The sequence below is a fragment of the Salvelinus fontinalis genome, chromosome 33, assembly GCF_029448725.1.
Source record: "Salvelinus fontinalis isolate EN_2023a chromosome 33, ASM2944872v1, whole genome shotgun sequence".
NCBI lineage: Eukaryota > Metazoa > Chordata > Actinopteri > Salmoniformes > Salmonidae > Salvelinus > Salvelinus fontinalis.
The window spans coordinates 45,687,547-45,704,785 of record NC_074697.1 but is presented as its reverse complement, the minus strand read 5'-3'; the positions used below and the strand labels follow the sequence as shown (position 1 = coordinate 45,704,785).

The 17,239-nt window shown below is 48.3% G+C and overlaps 2 protein-coding genes across 4 annotated transcripts in view; one reads left to right on the top strand and one right to left on the bottom strand.

The window, feature by feature from the left end:
• LOC129832380 (neuronal PAS domain-containing protein 1-like) overlaps window positions 1–2,599 on the top strand; it is a 39,870-nt gene extending 37,271 nt beyond the window's left edge. For all 3 annotated transcript variants that reach the window (XM_055896401.1, XM_055896400.1, XM_055896402.1), the window contains exon 12: window positions 1–2,599. This exon is cut by the window's left edge and continues 161 nt beyond it. In XM_055896401.1, the coding sequence (XP_055752376.1) occupies window positions 1–831 (831 nt within the window). In that variant the 3' untranslated portion in view covers window positions 832–2,599.
• Window positions 2,600–5,092: 2,493 nt separating this feature from the next.
• LOC129832379 (transmembrane protein 160-like) lies at window positions 5,093–8,947 on the bottom strand. The gene is made up of 4 exons (XM_055896399.1): window positions 8,678–8,947; window positions 8,548–8,572; window positions 6,885–6,977; window positions 5,093–6,741 (listed from the first exon to the last, which is right to left on the bottom strand). Exons 1-4 carry the CDS (start codon window positions 8,894–8,896, stop codon window positions 6,443–6,445), a joined length of 636 nt encoding a protein of 211 aa, XP_055752374.1. The 5' UTR covers window positions 8,897–8,947; the 3' UTR covers window positions 5,093–6,442.
• Between the last annotated feature and the right edge of the window lie 8,292 nt (window positions 8,948–17,239).

Below are 17,239 nucleotides of genomic sequence, written 5' to 3'. Positions count from 1 at the left end.
CGCCAGAGAGAGCGGAGTGTGTCAGCCTCCTCAGACCTGGGCAGCGAGAGCGGGGGAGAGGAGAGAGAGTGGGAGCATGGGGGAGACAGCGCGAGGGTCAAACGAGAGGAGGGGCCTTCGAAACGAGGCGAGGAGACCCCCATGAGGGGCGGCGGGGCGCACAACGGCCGTGCGGTAATCCAGCACCTGAAGAGTGTAGTGTCCTCGCCTCTCTCTGGCCACCCCAACATCAAGACTGAACATGAGGCACTGGCCACAGGGGGTCGCTGGACACACACACACACCTCCTCACACATACAACCCCCACCCTCACACACACACACACCCTGCGGCAGCCTGAACGGCGACAGTCCCCTCACCCCTATCCCGGACTCCTCCTCCAGCAGTGAAGCCCCACCCAATGGTATTTTCACCCCGCCCTCCCCCGCCATGTCTCCTCCCATGTCCGGCTCCTCCCCTCTACCCTGTGAGGAGCGGGGAATGTTGTCTGGAGGCCGAGGGTGCGGGCCTGACTTTGAGCTGTTGCATAGACTGGCAGCGGGGGGTGCTGCAGGACGGGTGCTGTTTCACCCCCTGGCCCTCGGCCCCCAGGGGCCACAGAGCCTGTACGCCCCCAGTACCATCCGCTATGCGCCCCCAGAGCTGCCCCACTCCCACCCCGGTGCTGAGGGGCTGCGCTCAGACCACCACAAGGGCCCCCCAGCCTTTTTCCCTCACCTCCAGAGGCTGGCCGGCCTGCCCTCCTTCAGTGGGTTCTCTGCCTCGGACAATCCCTTCAACCCCTTCTGTATGAACGGACTGAGGGGGGCGGCAGGGTCCGAGGAGGACTGAAAGAGAGATGGGGCTAGAGAGAGACATGGGGGCAGGACATTGGGACATATGGGGTTGTGAAACTGAACAAAGGACCATTTGCACAGCTTCCGTGGGGAGTCAGATGGTGTCCGACACAGGTGACAGGATGGGTGACACTCAAGGTGGACTTTGACACTTGACTTTACCCCACTAGTTGTCCAAGCTTTGTCCCCCTCTCTGCTCTACCATATCCTCTCTCCGCTGCTGTTACATGACTGTGCAGAGTTCCATGTCTAAAGCCATATTGTACATAGAGACAGGACCATACACACCTTCACTACTCCTTCCTCAGTATTATAACAACTGTTCCTGAGCCTGTCAGACTGACTTATGTGTGAATGGGAAAAAAGAGAAAAAGAAAATGGATGACATTTTTCCCCCATTTTTGCGTGAAATACTGAATCATCTCTTGAACGGAGTTAGAAATTATACTCTGGCACAGAGGTGGAAATATAGAGGTCTGAGCCAATCTCATGGACGCCCAAAATAATATTTGAACACATCTCGGGTTATCCTTCCTCCCACAATGTGAACCTCGCTGAAGAGGGTTAAAAACTGAAGAGGGTTTAAAACTGTGAAAGCACAGAGAGTGAGGGGAGTCTCAGATACATTCCATTCCACTCTGAGGCTGTTCTGTCACGATGTCGTCTGGGATGGGAGGTGGGTGTACAATACCTCTACTGGCTGGTCACTTTGTAATGTTTTCAGTCTTGTAAAAACTGAAAATGATCCTACAGCATGAAGTGTTGTGAAAGTGAAAGACGCTGGGCTGTGCTGGGTTTGAGATGGAAGCCATAGTCCTATTATATTGTCATGTTGTTGCCATACGGTGAAGTAGGAGAGGTGTAAAAACTATTGTCTTATACTAGAGAACATACTTTGGGAAATGCCACAGTTTAATTCAGAAGCCCTCTACAAATGTATTCATAATAAAGGGTTTGGGGAGGGGTGTGGGGGGGGGGGATATTTTTTTTAATTATTCACATTTGTCCGAGCACTTACTGAAATTTGTTATGAACACATAGCACTTTTGAATGTCCTTGTGTACTTTAAGGGTTAAATAACAGAGTGGTCATGATGAATACCACAAACGGACCAGAAAATGTAGGGTCATTAAAGAAAGACCGCGGGAGTTTAAAACGCGGTCATTAAACGTGTTGTCATTCAAATATGACCATGGGGATTTAGTACAGTTGTGGTCAATAAAATAAGAACTGTAGCTTTTTGTTCTCAAAGTGGTTGTCCGGAAACATCCATATTAGGTCATTAGAGGTGGGGTGGAAAACATATATTAAATCATATCAAAGATATCCATTTTTATACTCATCTCCAGAAATCCCATCCCAAATATTATGAGGTCATAAGAGAAAGATCATCATCGCAAACTGAAATTCTAGAGATTAAAATGTCCCAACCTTAAATCGCTGTCCTGGTTATAGATGAAGAATTACTGATGGACGGGGTCGGATGTCAGCTGTATAGGACCATGTCTGTCATACGAGGGGATGTCTGTCCGTCTGTATGTCTGTTCGTCTGTGCGTCGGTTGTAATTCCACTGGCTCTACAACAATAAGACCAGATTTTATTTTTTAAACGTACCTGCTTCATCAGTGACTCTAACCCCTTTCTGTTCAAATATTTCTGAATATACCATCCCCTTCTGATCTTCAAATTAAAACGAACCAATGTATAAATACTATGATACTGATGACGATAATAAAATATTCCATAAGAGGAGTACAAGAAAGTTTTCTTATTTCCTTTCTTGTGTCTGACTGACTGTCGGTAAGAGTGGGCCGGGCTACTGCCTGTCTAAAAACATGCCTTCAGAATGTACCTCAAGATGTCTTAAAATGCCTGTGTCTCAAGTCATCTCGACTTTATGTCTCGAGACATTGAAAGATGAAGGTGATGGCTGAGTTTATCTATACCTGCCCCGCACACGGGTGCATAACAATGTTCATGAAAAAGTACCTGATGTTAAATCCATCATCCATATTGGTCCCTGTAGACCAGGTTTGAGTGACCCTGGCCTGATGTGGTGCAGAGAAAACATGCCCGTTAGACAGTATACTGTATATCCAGGTTTATGAGCCAAAGCTCTCTTAGTAATGGCTCTGAAGATTTAGACAAAGGGTGTGTGTGTGTGTGTGCGCGTCTGCATGTGTGTGACTGAGGCAGTGCCTGTGTCTGTCTGCCTGAGACCGTGTGTATGCATACAGTGTGTTGTGCGAATGGCCGGTGTATCTATGTGTGCGCGAATGCGAGCATGTGTGTGTGTTACCGAGGGGCCGTACGTGTGTATGTTTCAGAGCGGGTGTTGTGTTGTTCCAGGCAGCCCTAGGGAGGGGCTCTGACATTGAAGACGGGTTAAATCCTGTTTTACATTCAAGTGGCAGGCCCCAGTTCATTAGAGTGAGGATCATTCCTCCTCAAGACCAAAGGAAGCGCATACTAAGCAAGAGCAGTTGTTGGGGAGAAAATGTGAGTGTACGTGCGCGTGTGTAAAGAGAGCTAAGAAATGACCTCAGGTTCCTCCTTTATCTCTTGCTTTTCTCAGGAGTGAGCTCTTCAGCTGATAGCCTGTCCCATGGTGGGTGTGAAGGTCTACATCTCAGATAGGGACTGTGGGTTTGTGGGGACATGGGCGTCTCTCCTCAACCCTACGCCCTGGCTGTCTGTCTGTCAGTGACTTTGAAGGCTTATCTCAGCCCCTGAAACGGAGCTGCGGTCTCTTGGGAAATAGTACCTTGGCCACATGGGCTTGACACTGAAACAGAAAACATGAGAGGAAATATTTGAGTGAGAACTGAAGGTAGACCCCCCCCCCTTTCCTTTACACCCCCTCTCCTCCCTCCCTCCCTCCCTCCCTCCATACATCCTATCCCCAACTACACCACCCTCAACACCACTTTTCAACGTGCCCCACCCCCTCTGTTCTCCACCTCTTATCTTCCCTCAATCTTACCCCTCATTTTACACTATCAACCCTCCTCCTTCAGTCTCTCCATCCCCACCCACACCACCTGTTCCACTCATTCTTTCACTGCTACAGCCCCATCCCTCCTCTATTCTGTCCAGGTCGTGAGGGAAGGGTAATACGCTCATCTATAACCTGCCATGGTGCCGTGAGGTGGGTTGGTGATGTTGTGAGTCAGTCCATGGTGCCGTGAGGTGGGTTGGTGATGTTGTGAGTCAGTCCATGGTCCGGGTGTTTGTCAGTGTGGGTGCGTGCTGATTGGCGCCATGCCCTTTAGACGCGCCAGGCCCCAGGAGCCGCCTGCATGCCAAACAGAGCTGCCTGCGCAGTCAGACGCAGCCGAGGAGAAGGGAGGGGGGGCATGATGTAGCACCCGGACACACCCTGCATGAGAAACTAACTGCGCCAAAACGCCTGGGGTTTAGTGGTGGAGAGAAAGAGAAGGAAAGAGAGGGATGGTTAGTAAGAAGCACTGGATGGGCTTCCGACCTCAGGACAGAGAGGTGAGTCTCAGCAGCTCTCGCCTCGACATGAACCTTCTCATCTCTCCAGTGAATCGATGGATGCGAGATAACCAGCACCAGGGTCTGTAACCTACTCCGTGATCCTTATAATCCCCCTCCCGCAGTGTTATCCAGACAGCACGGGAGGTGCTGCTCTGTGTGTAGTGTACCCAGAGAGGAGGATGGAGGAGTACAAGGCATCAATGCTTGGTTGAGTGACAGGAACGTCAGCCATTCTTATTCCGTATTCTTATTCCATTTCTATGGTGTCAAATCCGATAGCTAACCCTACATTTGTGTACGCAAAATTCTGATTTCTTTAAAAAGGTGCTGCACATAGGATATTTAGTAATTTTTGCGTTGTAATTTCAGAAATTCGAATGTGCAAGTTGAGCCTTTTACTTGTGGGTTTGTTCCAACAGTTGTAAAAACGATATTTGTTATTGAAAATATTATTTCACTGCGATTTAGATGATACAATGATTCCCTACACTATTTAGTGCTTATTTGCTCACACAAACTGAAATTGAGCAAACCATGTCGAATTTTAACAACCATGACACAGCGATTTCCGCAATATAACACAGCCACAAAGTCAAAACAGCAACGGTGGGTAAGTATTAAGTGAAACATATTATGGACATTTTCTGAAATTACAATGCAATTTTCATTTGATTTCATCCTGTGTAGCACCTTTAAGTATTGACCACAAACATACAGTCGTCTTTTCACAAAGGGGTCAAACACACAACACCAGTTTGATTTTGTAACTGTGTTTATGTACATATTCATACATGCATACATAAAGTCTAATGCTGTACAATAAGTTTTACTGAAGGCCATGCAGAAATCAAATACACTGCAATACAAATTATCTCTAATCCAGAGACTTAACTCGCCTCGTTCCACCATCCAGGTCTCGCAAGCTAATGTTCGGTAGCGCAGCGGTCAGGTCAGGATGGTAGCTCAGGCTAACAAAACATACAGGTTATACAAATTGTATAGTTTCTTACGGTTGGTATTTTGATTAAGTTTTAGCTCCAAACTATCAACCCTCGATTGACTAAAAGTATGAAATATCGTTACTCTACAGTTCAACTACTCTATAGAAATCGAATATTGAATTCAAGATTGCATTGAACATGTTTATTAAAGTAATTACAACTCATGACAAAAATAAAACTGGCAAAGTGCTATTTGCCATATGAATCACAAAACCCTTTGGAAAAATGTAAGCCAAAATGGGTAAAAAAAACACTAAATCTGTTCAAATCTGTAAGAACAGACAAACACATTAAAAGAAAAACCCACAGACTTACACGCATACAGGGACATCGAATTCCAGAAAGATAGACCATTGTTGATGACCTATATCGTTCAATTCACTTAGGCCTAGTTCATCCATTCAACACGTCAACACAGGCTACATACATCTCCTCATTCTATGTCACCAGCATGGATTACTACAAAGAATCCAAGTAGTCCTTTGTATGGATATAGAATCAACTGATATTTAAAAAAAATAGCATCAATCAAAAGCATATTTAGGTGAACACAGCATGGGCTGGCTCAGAGTATGGCTTAGGAATTGTACAGGGCTCTTTGATTCATAAAGTAAACATGATCAGGAGTAAATAAACTCAAATGAGGCACTCTCACATTGTGTGTGTGTGTGTGTGTAAAATAAAACTACATTTAGTTTTTATCTACCATCTGATATTATCTTTATTTAACTAGGCAAGTCAGTTAAGAACAAATTCTTATTTTCAATGACGGCCTCAGAACAGCAACTGCCTTGTTCAGGGGCAGGACGACAGATTACCTTGTCAGCTCGGGGATTCGATCTTGCAACCTTTCGGTTACAAGTCCAACGCTCTAACCACTAGGCTACCTGCCGCCCCATCTGATACCTATCACAGCAATTTAAGACAATCACCCACCCACACAAACGACTATCACAGAGGACAGAACCAAATCATGCCTTTCACTGATCCCCTTTGTACCCACGTGTCTTTGGGTGTCATACACACTCCCCATCAGTCCTCTCCGTCTCACTCACACACAAAGAATCAAACACGCACTTCGTCACCTTTGCCACTCAAGCGCTCTACTTGTCTTGGCCTTTGTCGTTGCCGTGGTGCCTGTCGCCATGGGAGTGGTTGCAGCGGTCGCGACAGTCTGGGCACTCCCCTCCGTCATCGTCACCCTCATGTATAATCGCCACCTCCAGGCGTCCGATGTAGAGCGATACCGCACACAGCCAGAAGAGGGCGATGCTGCTCACCACAGCAACATTCAGCAGCACGGCAGGCAGGGAGAGAAGCATCATCTTCCTCAGGGAAAACAGGCTGCCCACGTAGGACGCCCCGCCGAACGATACACACACACCACCCAGGATGAAGAAGGCTGGGGGGGTGAGAGAGAGGCGGAAAGATTGATGACCGATAGTAGTATATTTATAATGGGTGCGTTTCAGCAACGTTAAGGACTGTTCTGATAATTATGCTTCGCTGCAATAGAATAGAGCCTGGCCCTCCTAGCCTCCTTACCATAGCCTGCTTCTCGTCCTACGTCACTCTGGACGAAAGCGATGACCCCGATACCGGTGGCCAGGAGTCCGTTACGGAACCAAGACAGGAAACCTAGAACAGAACAACACGGAGATCCCAGTCTGAAAACAACCCCTCATCCCTTCCTCTAACCCTATCAGTGTTTGCAGTCAGGAGCTTCTCCCATGTCGCTGAAGATCCTGGATTCAGATGTGTAAACATAGCCTAGAGACGCATGCAGATCGTCTTACACTACAATAACTAATCTAACTGTGCCAACAGGGATTCTAACAAAATGCATAGCATAGTAATTAAACAAATAGCCTGTCTTTAAACCTCTTCCTAATCTACAGGGCCTTCGGAAAGTATTCAGACCCCTTGACTTTTTCCACATTGTTACGCTACAGCCTTACTCTAAAATTGATAAACTATGTTTTTCCCCTAATCAATACCCCATAATGACAAAGTGAAAACAGGTTTTAAGAAATGTTTGCACATTTATTACAAATAAAAAAAACTGAAATACCTTATTTACAAAAGAGCTCTGAAAAAGGATTGTGTCGAGGCACAGATCTGGGGAAGGGTACCAAAACATTTCTGCAGCATTGAAGGTCCCCAAGAACACAGTGGCCTCCATCATTCTTAAATGGAAGAAGTTTGGAACCACCAAGGCGCTTCCTAGAGGTGGTTGCCCGGACAAACTGAGCAATCGGGGGAGAACGACTTTAGTCAGGGACGTAAGCAAAAACCCAGATGGTCCCTCTGTGGAGATGGGAGAACCTTCCAGAAGGACAACCATCTCTGCAGCACTCCACCAATCAGCCCTTTATGGTAGTGGCGAGACGGAAGCCACTCCTCAGTAAAAGGCACATGACAGCCCACTTGGAGTTTGCTAAAAGGCACCTAAAGGACTCTAAGACCATGAGAAACAAGATTCTCTGGTCTGATGAAACCAAGACCGAACTCTTTGGCCTGAATGCCAAGTGTCACGTCTGGAGGAAACCTAGCACCATCACTATGGTGAAGCATGGTGGTGGCAGCATCATGCTGTTGAGATGTTTTTCAGTGGCAGGGACTGGGAGACTAGTCAGGATCGAGGGAAAGATGAACGGAGCAAAGTACAGAGATCCTTGATGAAAACCTGCTCCAGAGTGCTCAGGACCTCAGATTAGGGCGAAGGTTCACCTTCCAACATGACAACAACCGCCAGCACACAGCCAAGACAACGTAGACGTGGCTTCGGGACAAGTCTCTGAACGTCCTTGATTGGCCCAGCCAGAGCCCAGACTTGAACTCAATCTGAAAATAGCTGTGAAGCGACGCTCCCCATCTAACCTGTCAGCTTGAGGACAATGGGAGAAGCTTGTAGCGTCATACCCAAGAAGACTCAAGGCTGTAATCACTGCCAAAGGTACTTCAACAAAGTACTGCGTAAACAGTCTAAATACTTAGGTAAATGTAATCAGTTTTTTAAATTTATTTGATAAATTTGAAAAAATATCTAAACCTGTTTTTGCTTTGTCATTATGCGGGAATTGTGTGTAGATTTGCGGCAGGGGAGGTGGTAATTTCATCCATTTTAGAATAAGGCTGTAACGTAACAAAATGGGGAAAAGTCAAGGGGTCTGAATACATTCCGAATGCACTGTAGATGTGCAGTTACCGGTTTCGTGGGACTTTCTCAGCATCTGCAGAGCAAACAATAAGAAAAATACCAGTGATTTAGAAAGGTGGTTGATGTCAGCACACGCAAATCATTTCTGTAATGCAGGCGTATATTCATTGTAATTTACCAAGGCATCCGCCTTATCGAGTTCTGTCAGCTGATGATACTCAGGAATCCGAGCCTTGCCCCATTGCTCCTTCTCAACCACCCATTTCCGCGAAGACCCGTGGACTCTCCTCGCCGGCAGTCCTCCGAGGTACTGCGGCCTGACGTGTTTCACAACCCGGGCGAACTGAGATGCAATCTGCGGCAGCTGTCTGCAAGTAAACCAACTCAAGGCAGCCATTGCTCGCTAAAAACACGACCTTTGCATGCCCTATGAACTTTCACACTGCAAACGACACACGGAAGGAGGTGGTACTTATTGCAGCGCCGTCCTGCGTTTGGTATTGTAAAATAAGCCGTGCCATATTCTTATTACATGTGTATTTTATTTTGTAAACGTTTACCGTAGTCTGTTTCTCCTTTTACTACTGGGTTCTTCTCTCGGTACATCTGGTTAATCTCTTTATACTTTTCCTGCACCTTGTGTTTAGCTTATTCAGCCACCAGATGGCGCCGATAGACCACAAAATGGAGTCCATTATCACACAAGGCCAATGAAACAGTTTTAGTGTTTCAAATTGTTTGTGTGACAGGGAAGGAACCAACGATTCTGTAAGGATGACCCTAATTAGTGGGGAACATATAAAAGGTGTGAAACCACCTTTGCACCTGGTGAAGCTTTCAACTTTTTCTAGATGGTCCTGTGTAGAATGTGTGCCGGGCTTTATTGCTGTGCCTGGCTGTTATGCTCATGTGGACAACCATTTTGGGGACCATGCAGTCTGATTGAGAAGAAATGTTTGAGGTGTGGTTAATAGTAGTGAGAAGTTAATGCAACACAACACTTCTGTGTTATTTGTTTGACAACATTCCAAATGTTTTCGTAAAGTTATGCCTCTAATGCCCTCTAGTTTCCAGCTGGTTTGTGTTCGGCTAGGCTTTATAAATGTGCCTAGAATCTCTGACTTGGAATATGTTACAGTTGTATTGATGTTAGGGGAGTGAATGTTCTGCATTTGAGCCTATGCAAGGCCATGTACTGTGCCTTTGGAAAGTATTCACATCCCTTTACATTTCTGTCACGATCGTGTGGAGGATTGACGGACCAAAACGCAGCATTAGGAAAATAAGCCATCTCCTTTTATTGACGAAGAAGGCAAAACGAAACAAAAACACTAACAAAACGATCGTGAAGCTAAATAACGATGTGCACACACAGGCTACAAACGTATAACATAGACAACTACTCACAACAAATGAAAGCCTATGGCTACCCTAAATATGGCTCCCAATCAGAGAACTGAAATCAGCTGTCTAATTGGGAACTCATTCAGGCAACCATAGACTCTCCTAGACAACTAAACATACATAGACAACGCTAGACACATGTACTCAACACAAACCCATATACTACACCCAACAACCCCTTTACCATAGAATCACCCAAAACCAACAAAACACAAACATTCCCCATGTCACACCCTGACCTAACTAAAATAATAAAGAAAACAAAGAATACTAAGGCCAGGGTGTGACATAACCCCCCCCCTTAAGGTGCGAACTCCGGGCGCACCATTACACAGTCTAGGGGAGGGTCTGGGTGGGCTTCCATCCACGGTGGCGGCTCCGGCACTGGTCGTGTTCCCCACGTCACCACAGTCCCTAACCGCCTCCTTAGCTTCCTCCAAATGACCCCCCTCCACATTAACCCCACTGAATTAAGGGGCAGTTCCGGACTAAGGGGCAGCTCCGGACTAAGAGGCAGCTCCGGACTAAGGGGCAGTACCAGGGTAAGGGGCAGTACCAGGGTAAGGGGCAGCACCAGGATAAGGGAGAGCACCAGGATAAGGGGCAGCACCAGGATAAGGGGCAGCTCCGGACTGAGGAACGGCAGCTCCGGACTGAGGAACGGCAGCTCCGGACTGAGGAACGGCAGCTCCGGACTGAGGGACTGCAGCTCCGGACTGAGGGACGGCCCATGGCTGGCTGACAGATCTGGCTGCTCATGGCTGGCTGACGGATCTGGCTGCTCATGGCTGGCTGACGGATCTGGCTGCTCATGGCTGGCTGACGGATCTGGCTGCTCATGGCTGGCTGACTGATCTGACCGCTCATGGCTGGCTGACGGATCTGGCCGCTCATGGCTAGCTGACGGATCTGGCCGCTCATGGCTAGCTGACGGATCTGGCCGCTCATGGCTAGCTGACGGATCTGGCCGCTCATGGCTAGCTGACGGATCTGGCCGCTCATGGCTAGCTGACGGATCTGGCCGCTCATGGCTGGCTGACGGATCTGGCCGCTCATGGCTAGCTGACGGATCTGGCCGCTCATGGCTGGCTGACGGATCTGGCCGCTCATGGCTGGCTGACGGATCTGGCCGCTCATGGCTGGCTGACTGATCTGGCCGCTCATGGCTAGCTGACGGATCTGGCCGCTCATGGCTAGCTGACGGATCTGGCCGCTCATGGCTAGCTGACGGATCTGGCCGCTCATGGCTAGCTGACGGATCTGGCCGCTCATGGCTAGCTGACGGATCTGGCCGCTCATGGCTAGCTGACGGATCTGGCCGCTCATGGCTGGCTGACGGATCTGGCCGCTCATGGCTAGCTGACGGATCTGGCCGCTCATGGCTGGCTGACTGATCTGGCTGCTCATGGCTGGCTGACTGATCTGGCTGCTCATGGCTGGCTGACGGATCTGGCTGCTCATGGCTAGCTGACTGATCTGGCTGCTCATGGCTGGCTGGCGGATCTGGTAGATCCTGTCTGGTTGGCGGCTCTGGCAGATCCTGTCTGGTTGGCGGCTCTGGCAGATCCTGTCTGGTTGGCGGCTCTGGCAGATCCTGTCTGGTTGGCGGCTCTGGCAGATCCTGTCTGACGAATGGCTCTAGCGGCTCCTGACTGACGAACGGCTCTGACGGCTCGGGACAGACGGGCGGCTCTAATGGCTCGGGGCAGACGGATGGCTCAGATGGCGCTGGGTAGACGGATGGCTCAGATGGCGCTGGGTAGACGGATGGCTCAGATGGCGCTGGGTAGACGGATGGCTCAGATGGCGCTTGGCAGACGGGCAGTTCAGGCATCGCTGTGCAGACGACAGACTCTTGCCGGCTGAGGCGCACTGTAGGCCTGGTGCGTGGTGCCGGAACTGGTGGTACCGGGCTGGGGACACGCATCTCAGGGCTAGTGCGGGGAGCAGGAACAGGGCATACTGGACCCTGGGAGCGCACATTAGGCCTAGTGCGTGGTGCCGGAACTGGTGATACCGGGCTGGGGACACGCATCTCAGGGCTAGTGCGGGGAGAAGGAACAGGGCATACTGGACCCTGGGAGCGCACATTAGGCCTAGTGCGTGGTGCCGGAACTGGTGGTACCGGGCTGGGGACACGCATCTCAGGGCTAGTGCGGGGAGCAGCAACAGGACGCACAGGACTCTGGGGACACACAGGAGGCTTGGTGCGTGATTTAGGCACTGGTGGTAAAGGGCTGGAGACACGCACCATAGGGCTAGTGCGTGGAGGAGGCACTGGTTGTACTGGGCTGGGGACTGTCACAGGAGAGTTAGTACATGGGGCTAATATAGGAGGTGTAGGACTAGGGAGGCGTACAGGAAGCCTGGTTCGTGGGACTGTCATTCCCAGACGGTTAGCACGCACATCAGGACGAGCATGGAGAGCTGACTCAGGTAACCTCACATCCCGCACACGCTCTGTCGGGTGGATGTTGTGCCTCACGCACCAACACAGCAGCTCCCTCATTTCACTCTCTTCCAACCTCCCCAATAAATCCTTAACAGTCTCTTCATCATTCCCATTGCTCACCTCCAATATCAGCCCGACTGGCTCAGGTTCCCTCTTAGAGTCCTCACGGGTAGCACGGGAAGTTGACGCAGTTCTCCCATCTGGACTCGCCACACTCCCCATGAGCCCCTCCCCAAGAAATTTTTGGGTATTACTCACGGGTCTCCAGCCTTGCTTCCGTGCTGCCTCCTCATATCGCCTCCTCTCGGCTTTCGCTGCCTCCAGCTCTTCACGAGGAAGGCGATATTCTCCCGGTTGTGCCCACGGCCCCTTACCATCCAGTATCTCCTCCCATGTCCAAGAATCCTGTGTAGGTGGGTCCTGTTGCCGCTTTACATGCCGCTTGGTCCTGTATTGGTGAGTAGTTCTGTCACGATCGCGTGGAGGATTGACGGACCAAAACGCAGCATTAGGAAAATAAGCCATCTCCTTTTATTGACGAAGAAGGCAAAACGAAACAAAAACACTTACACACTAACAAAACAAGAAAACGATCGTGAAGCTAAATAACGATGTGCACACACAGGCTACAAACGTATAACATAGACAACTACTCACAACAAATGAAAGCCTATGGCTACCCTAAATATGGCTCCCAATCAGAGACAACCGAAATCAGCTGTCTCTAATTGGGAACTCATTCAGGCAACCATAGACTCTCCTAGACAACTAAACATACATAGACAACGCTAGACACATGTACTCAACACAAACCCATATACTACACCCAACAACCCCTTTACCATAGAATCACCCAAAACCAACAAAACACAAACATTCCCCATGTCACACCCTGACCTAACTAAAATAATAAAGAAAACAAAGAATACTAAGGCCAGGGCGTGACAATTTCTCATATTATGTTGTGTTACAGTTTGGATTTGTTGTCACTGGTCTACACACAATACCCCATAATGTTAGTGGAATTGTAAAAAAAAAAAAAAACGAATTAATTCAAAATGAAATAATGAAATGTCTCGCGTCAATAAGTATTCAGTCTCTTTTACGGCAAGCCTAAAGTTCAGGAGTAATACATTTGCTTAAGTCACATAAATTGCATGGACTAGCTCTGTGACTTTTACATGTGACATTTTAGTAATTTAGCAGACGCTCTTATCCACAGTTAGTGGCCATGATCGTGTTTAACATGATTTTTGAATTACTATCTCATCTACTGTCTATACCGCTCACATTCAGTTATCTGTAAGGTCCCTAAGTCAAGCAGTGAATTTCAACCACAAAGAACAGGGAGGTTTTCCAATGCCTCGCCAAGGGCAACTTTTGGTAGTAAATGTAAAAGTTGACCAACTGAAGGGGAAGATTCCCGGTGTTTGTGATGCTTGTCATTTGGTGCCAAGCAGACAGGGTGGCGTGAGTGGTGAAACAGAAGCCATTGTCTGTTCTTTTGAGTTTAGAGGTTGAATCTGTGCCTGAAAAAGTGAACTGCGAAGATGGCGCCCAAGAACATGGCTGACGTTTTACATTCTCCCAAACAATTGCGCAATTTATATATTTTTTGTTTAACTTACTTTTTTCTTATTGTGTACATAATGTTGCTGCTACCGTCTCTTATGACCGAAAATAACTTCTGGACATCAGAAAGCAATTTTTTTTCCTTTAATGAGTCCGGCGAGAAGGATATCCCGTTTTCACTGGAACAGGCCCAGATCCACGCCTTTTGCGTGAAGATAAGATGCCAGGAAAAGGGGACGCAGATCGGGGATCCTTCTGAGAATCCGGAGGCGAGCGAGTAAACTCCCAATGCCTTCCATTCTCCTTGCTAACGTGCAATCGTTAGAAAATAAAATTGATGACCTACGATTAAGATTATCCTACCAACGGGACATTAAAAACTGTAACATATTAAGTTTCACTGAGACGTGGCTGAGCGAAGAAACGGACAATATAGAACTGGCGGGATTTTCCATGCACCGGCAGAACAGAGACGCTACCTCTGGTAAGACCAGGGGTGGGGGTGTGTGTCTTTTTGTCAATAACAGCTGGTGCGCAATGTCTAATATTAAAGAAGTCTTGAGGTATTGCTCGCCTGAGGTAGAGTCAGCTGTCGACCACACTATCTCCCAAGAGAGTTCTCATCTGTATTATTCATAGCCGTCTATTTACCACCACAAAGCTCTCAACCAACTCTATAAGGCCACAAAGAAGAAAATGCTCACCCAGAAGCGGTCCTCCTAGTGGCCAGGGACTTTAATGCAGGCAAACTTAAATCAGTTTTACCAAATTTTTACCAGAATGTCACATGTGCAACCAGGGGGGGGGGGGAAATCCTAGACCACCTTTACTCCACACACAGAGAAGCATACAAAGCTCTCCCTCCATTTGGCAAATCTGACCACAATTCTATCCTCCTGATTCCTGCTTATAAGCAAAAACTAAAGCAGGAAGTACCAGTGACCCGCTCAATACGGAAGTGGTCAGATGACGCGGATGCTACACTACTGGACTGTTTTGCTAGCACAGTCTGGAATATGTTCCGGGATTCATCCAATGGTATTGAGGAATAAACCACCGCAGTCATCGGCTTCATCAATAACTGCATCAATGACGTCATCCCCACAGTGACTGTACGTACACATCCCAACCAGGAGCCATAGATTACAGGCAACATCCACATTGAGCTAAAGGCTAGAGCCAACTCTTTCAAGGAGCGGGAGACTAATCCGGACGCTTATAAGAAATCCCACTATGCCCTCAGACGAACCCTAAAACAAGCAGAGCATCAATACAGGATTAAGATTGAATCCTACTACACCGGCTCTGACGCTCATCAGATGTGGCAGGGCTTGAAAACTATTACGGACTACAAAGAGAAACCCAGACGCAAGCTGACCAGTGACGCGAGCCTACCAGACAAGCAACATGTATTTTTATGCTCGCTTCGAGGCAAGCAACACTAAAGCATGCACGAGAGCACCAGCTGTTTTGGATGACTGTGTGATAACACTCTCGGTAGCCCATGTGAACAAAACCTTTAAACGGGTCAACATTCACCAAGCCGCTGGGCCAGATGGATTACCAGGACCTGTACTCAAAGCATGCGCAGACCAAGTGTCTTCACTGACATTTTCAACCTCTCCATGACCGAGTCTGTAATACTTACATGTTTCAAGCAGACCACCATAGTCCCTGTGCCCAAGGAAGCGAAGGTAACCTGCCTAAATGATTACCGCCCCGTGGCACTCACGTCAGTAGCCATGAAGTGCTTTGTAAGGCTGGTCATGACTTACATCAACAGCATCCTCCCGGACACCCTAGACCCACTCCAATTCGCATACCGCCCCAACAGATCCACAGATGACGCAATCTCAATCGCACTCCACACCGCGCTTTCTTTCCTGGACAAAAGGAACACCTATGTGAGAATGCTGTTCACCGACTACAGCTCAGCGTTCAACACCATAGTGCCCACGAAGCTCATCACTAAGCTAAGGACTCTGGAACCAAACACCTCCCTCTGCAACTGGATCCTGGACTTCGTGACGGGCCGCCCCCAGGTGGTAAGAGTAGGCAAGAACACGTCTGCCACGCTGGTCCTTAACACTGAGGCCTCTCAAGGGTGTGTACTTAGTCCCCTCCTGTATTCTCTGTTCACCCATGACTGCGTGGCCAAACACGACTCCAACACCATCATTAAGTTTGCTGACGACACAACAGTGGTAGGCCTGATCACCAACAACGAAGAGACGGCCTATAGGGAGGAGGTCAGAGAACTGGCAGTGTGGTGCAAGGACAACAACTTCTCCCTCAATGTGAGCTAGAGAAAGGAGCTGATCGTGGACTACAGGAAAAGGCGGGCCGAACAGGCCCCCATTCATATTGACGGGTCTGTAGTGGAGCGGGTCGAGAGTTTAAAGTTCCTTGGTGTCCACATCACCAATGAACTATCATGGTCCAAACATACCAAGACAGTCGTGAAGAGGGCACGACAAAACCTTTTCCCCCTCCTGAGACTGAAAAGATATGGAATGGGCCCCCAGATCCTCAAAAGGTTCTACAGCTGCACCATCGAGAGCATCCTGACCAGTTGCATCCCCGCCTGGTATGGCAACTGCTCGGCATCTGACCGTAAGGCGCTACTGAGGGTAGTGCGGACGGCCCAGTACTTAACTGGGGACAAGCTTCCTGCCATGCAGGACCTATGTAATAGGTGATGTCAGAGGAAAGCCCATAAAATTGTCAGAGACTCCAGTCACCTAAGTTATAGACTGTATTCTCTGCTACTGCACAGCAAGCGGTACCGGAGCACCAAGTCTAGGACCAAAAGGCTCCTCAACAGCTTCCACCCCCAAGCCATTAGACTGCTGAACAACTCATAAAAATCGCCACCAGACAATTTACATTGACCCCCCCCCCCCCCCCCCCCCCCCCCCTCTTGTACACTGCTGCTACTCGCTGTTTGTTTGTTACCTATGCATAGTCACTTCGCCCCCACCTACATTTACAGATTACCTCAACTAGCCTGTACCCCCGCACACTGAATCGGTACCAGTGCCCCCTGTATATAGCCTCGTTATTGTGTTACTTTTTATTATTACTTTTTATTTTCGCCTACTTGGTAAATATTTTCTTCTTGAACTGTACTGGCGCGTGTGGCAAATAAAGTTTGATTTGATGTTAGGATATATGTTATCCTGTACAAGCTTTTGTGCCAAATGCACTAAGTTGTTACATGTGTCAAGCTTATGGGCATGTGGCAGCAGTGTGTAGGAGGGAGGTTCTTAGGTGTGACCAGTGTGCAGAAGGGCATGAGATAAAGGAATGTGT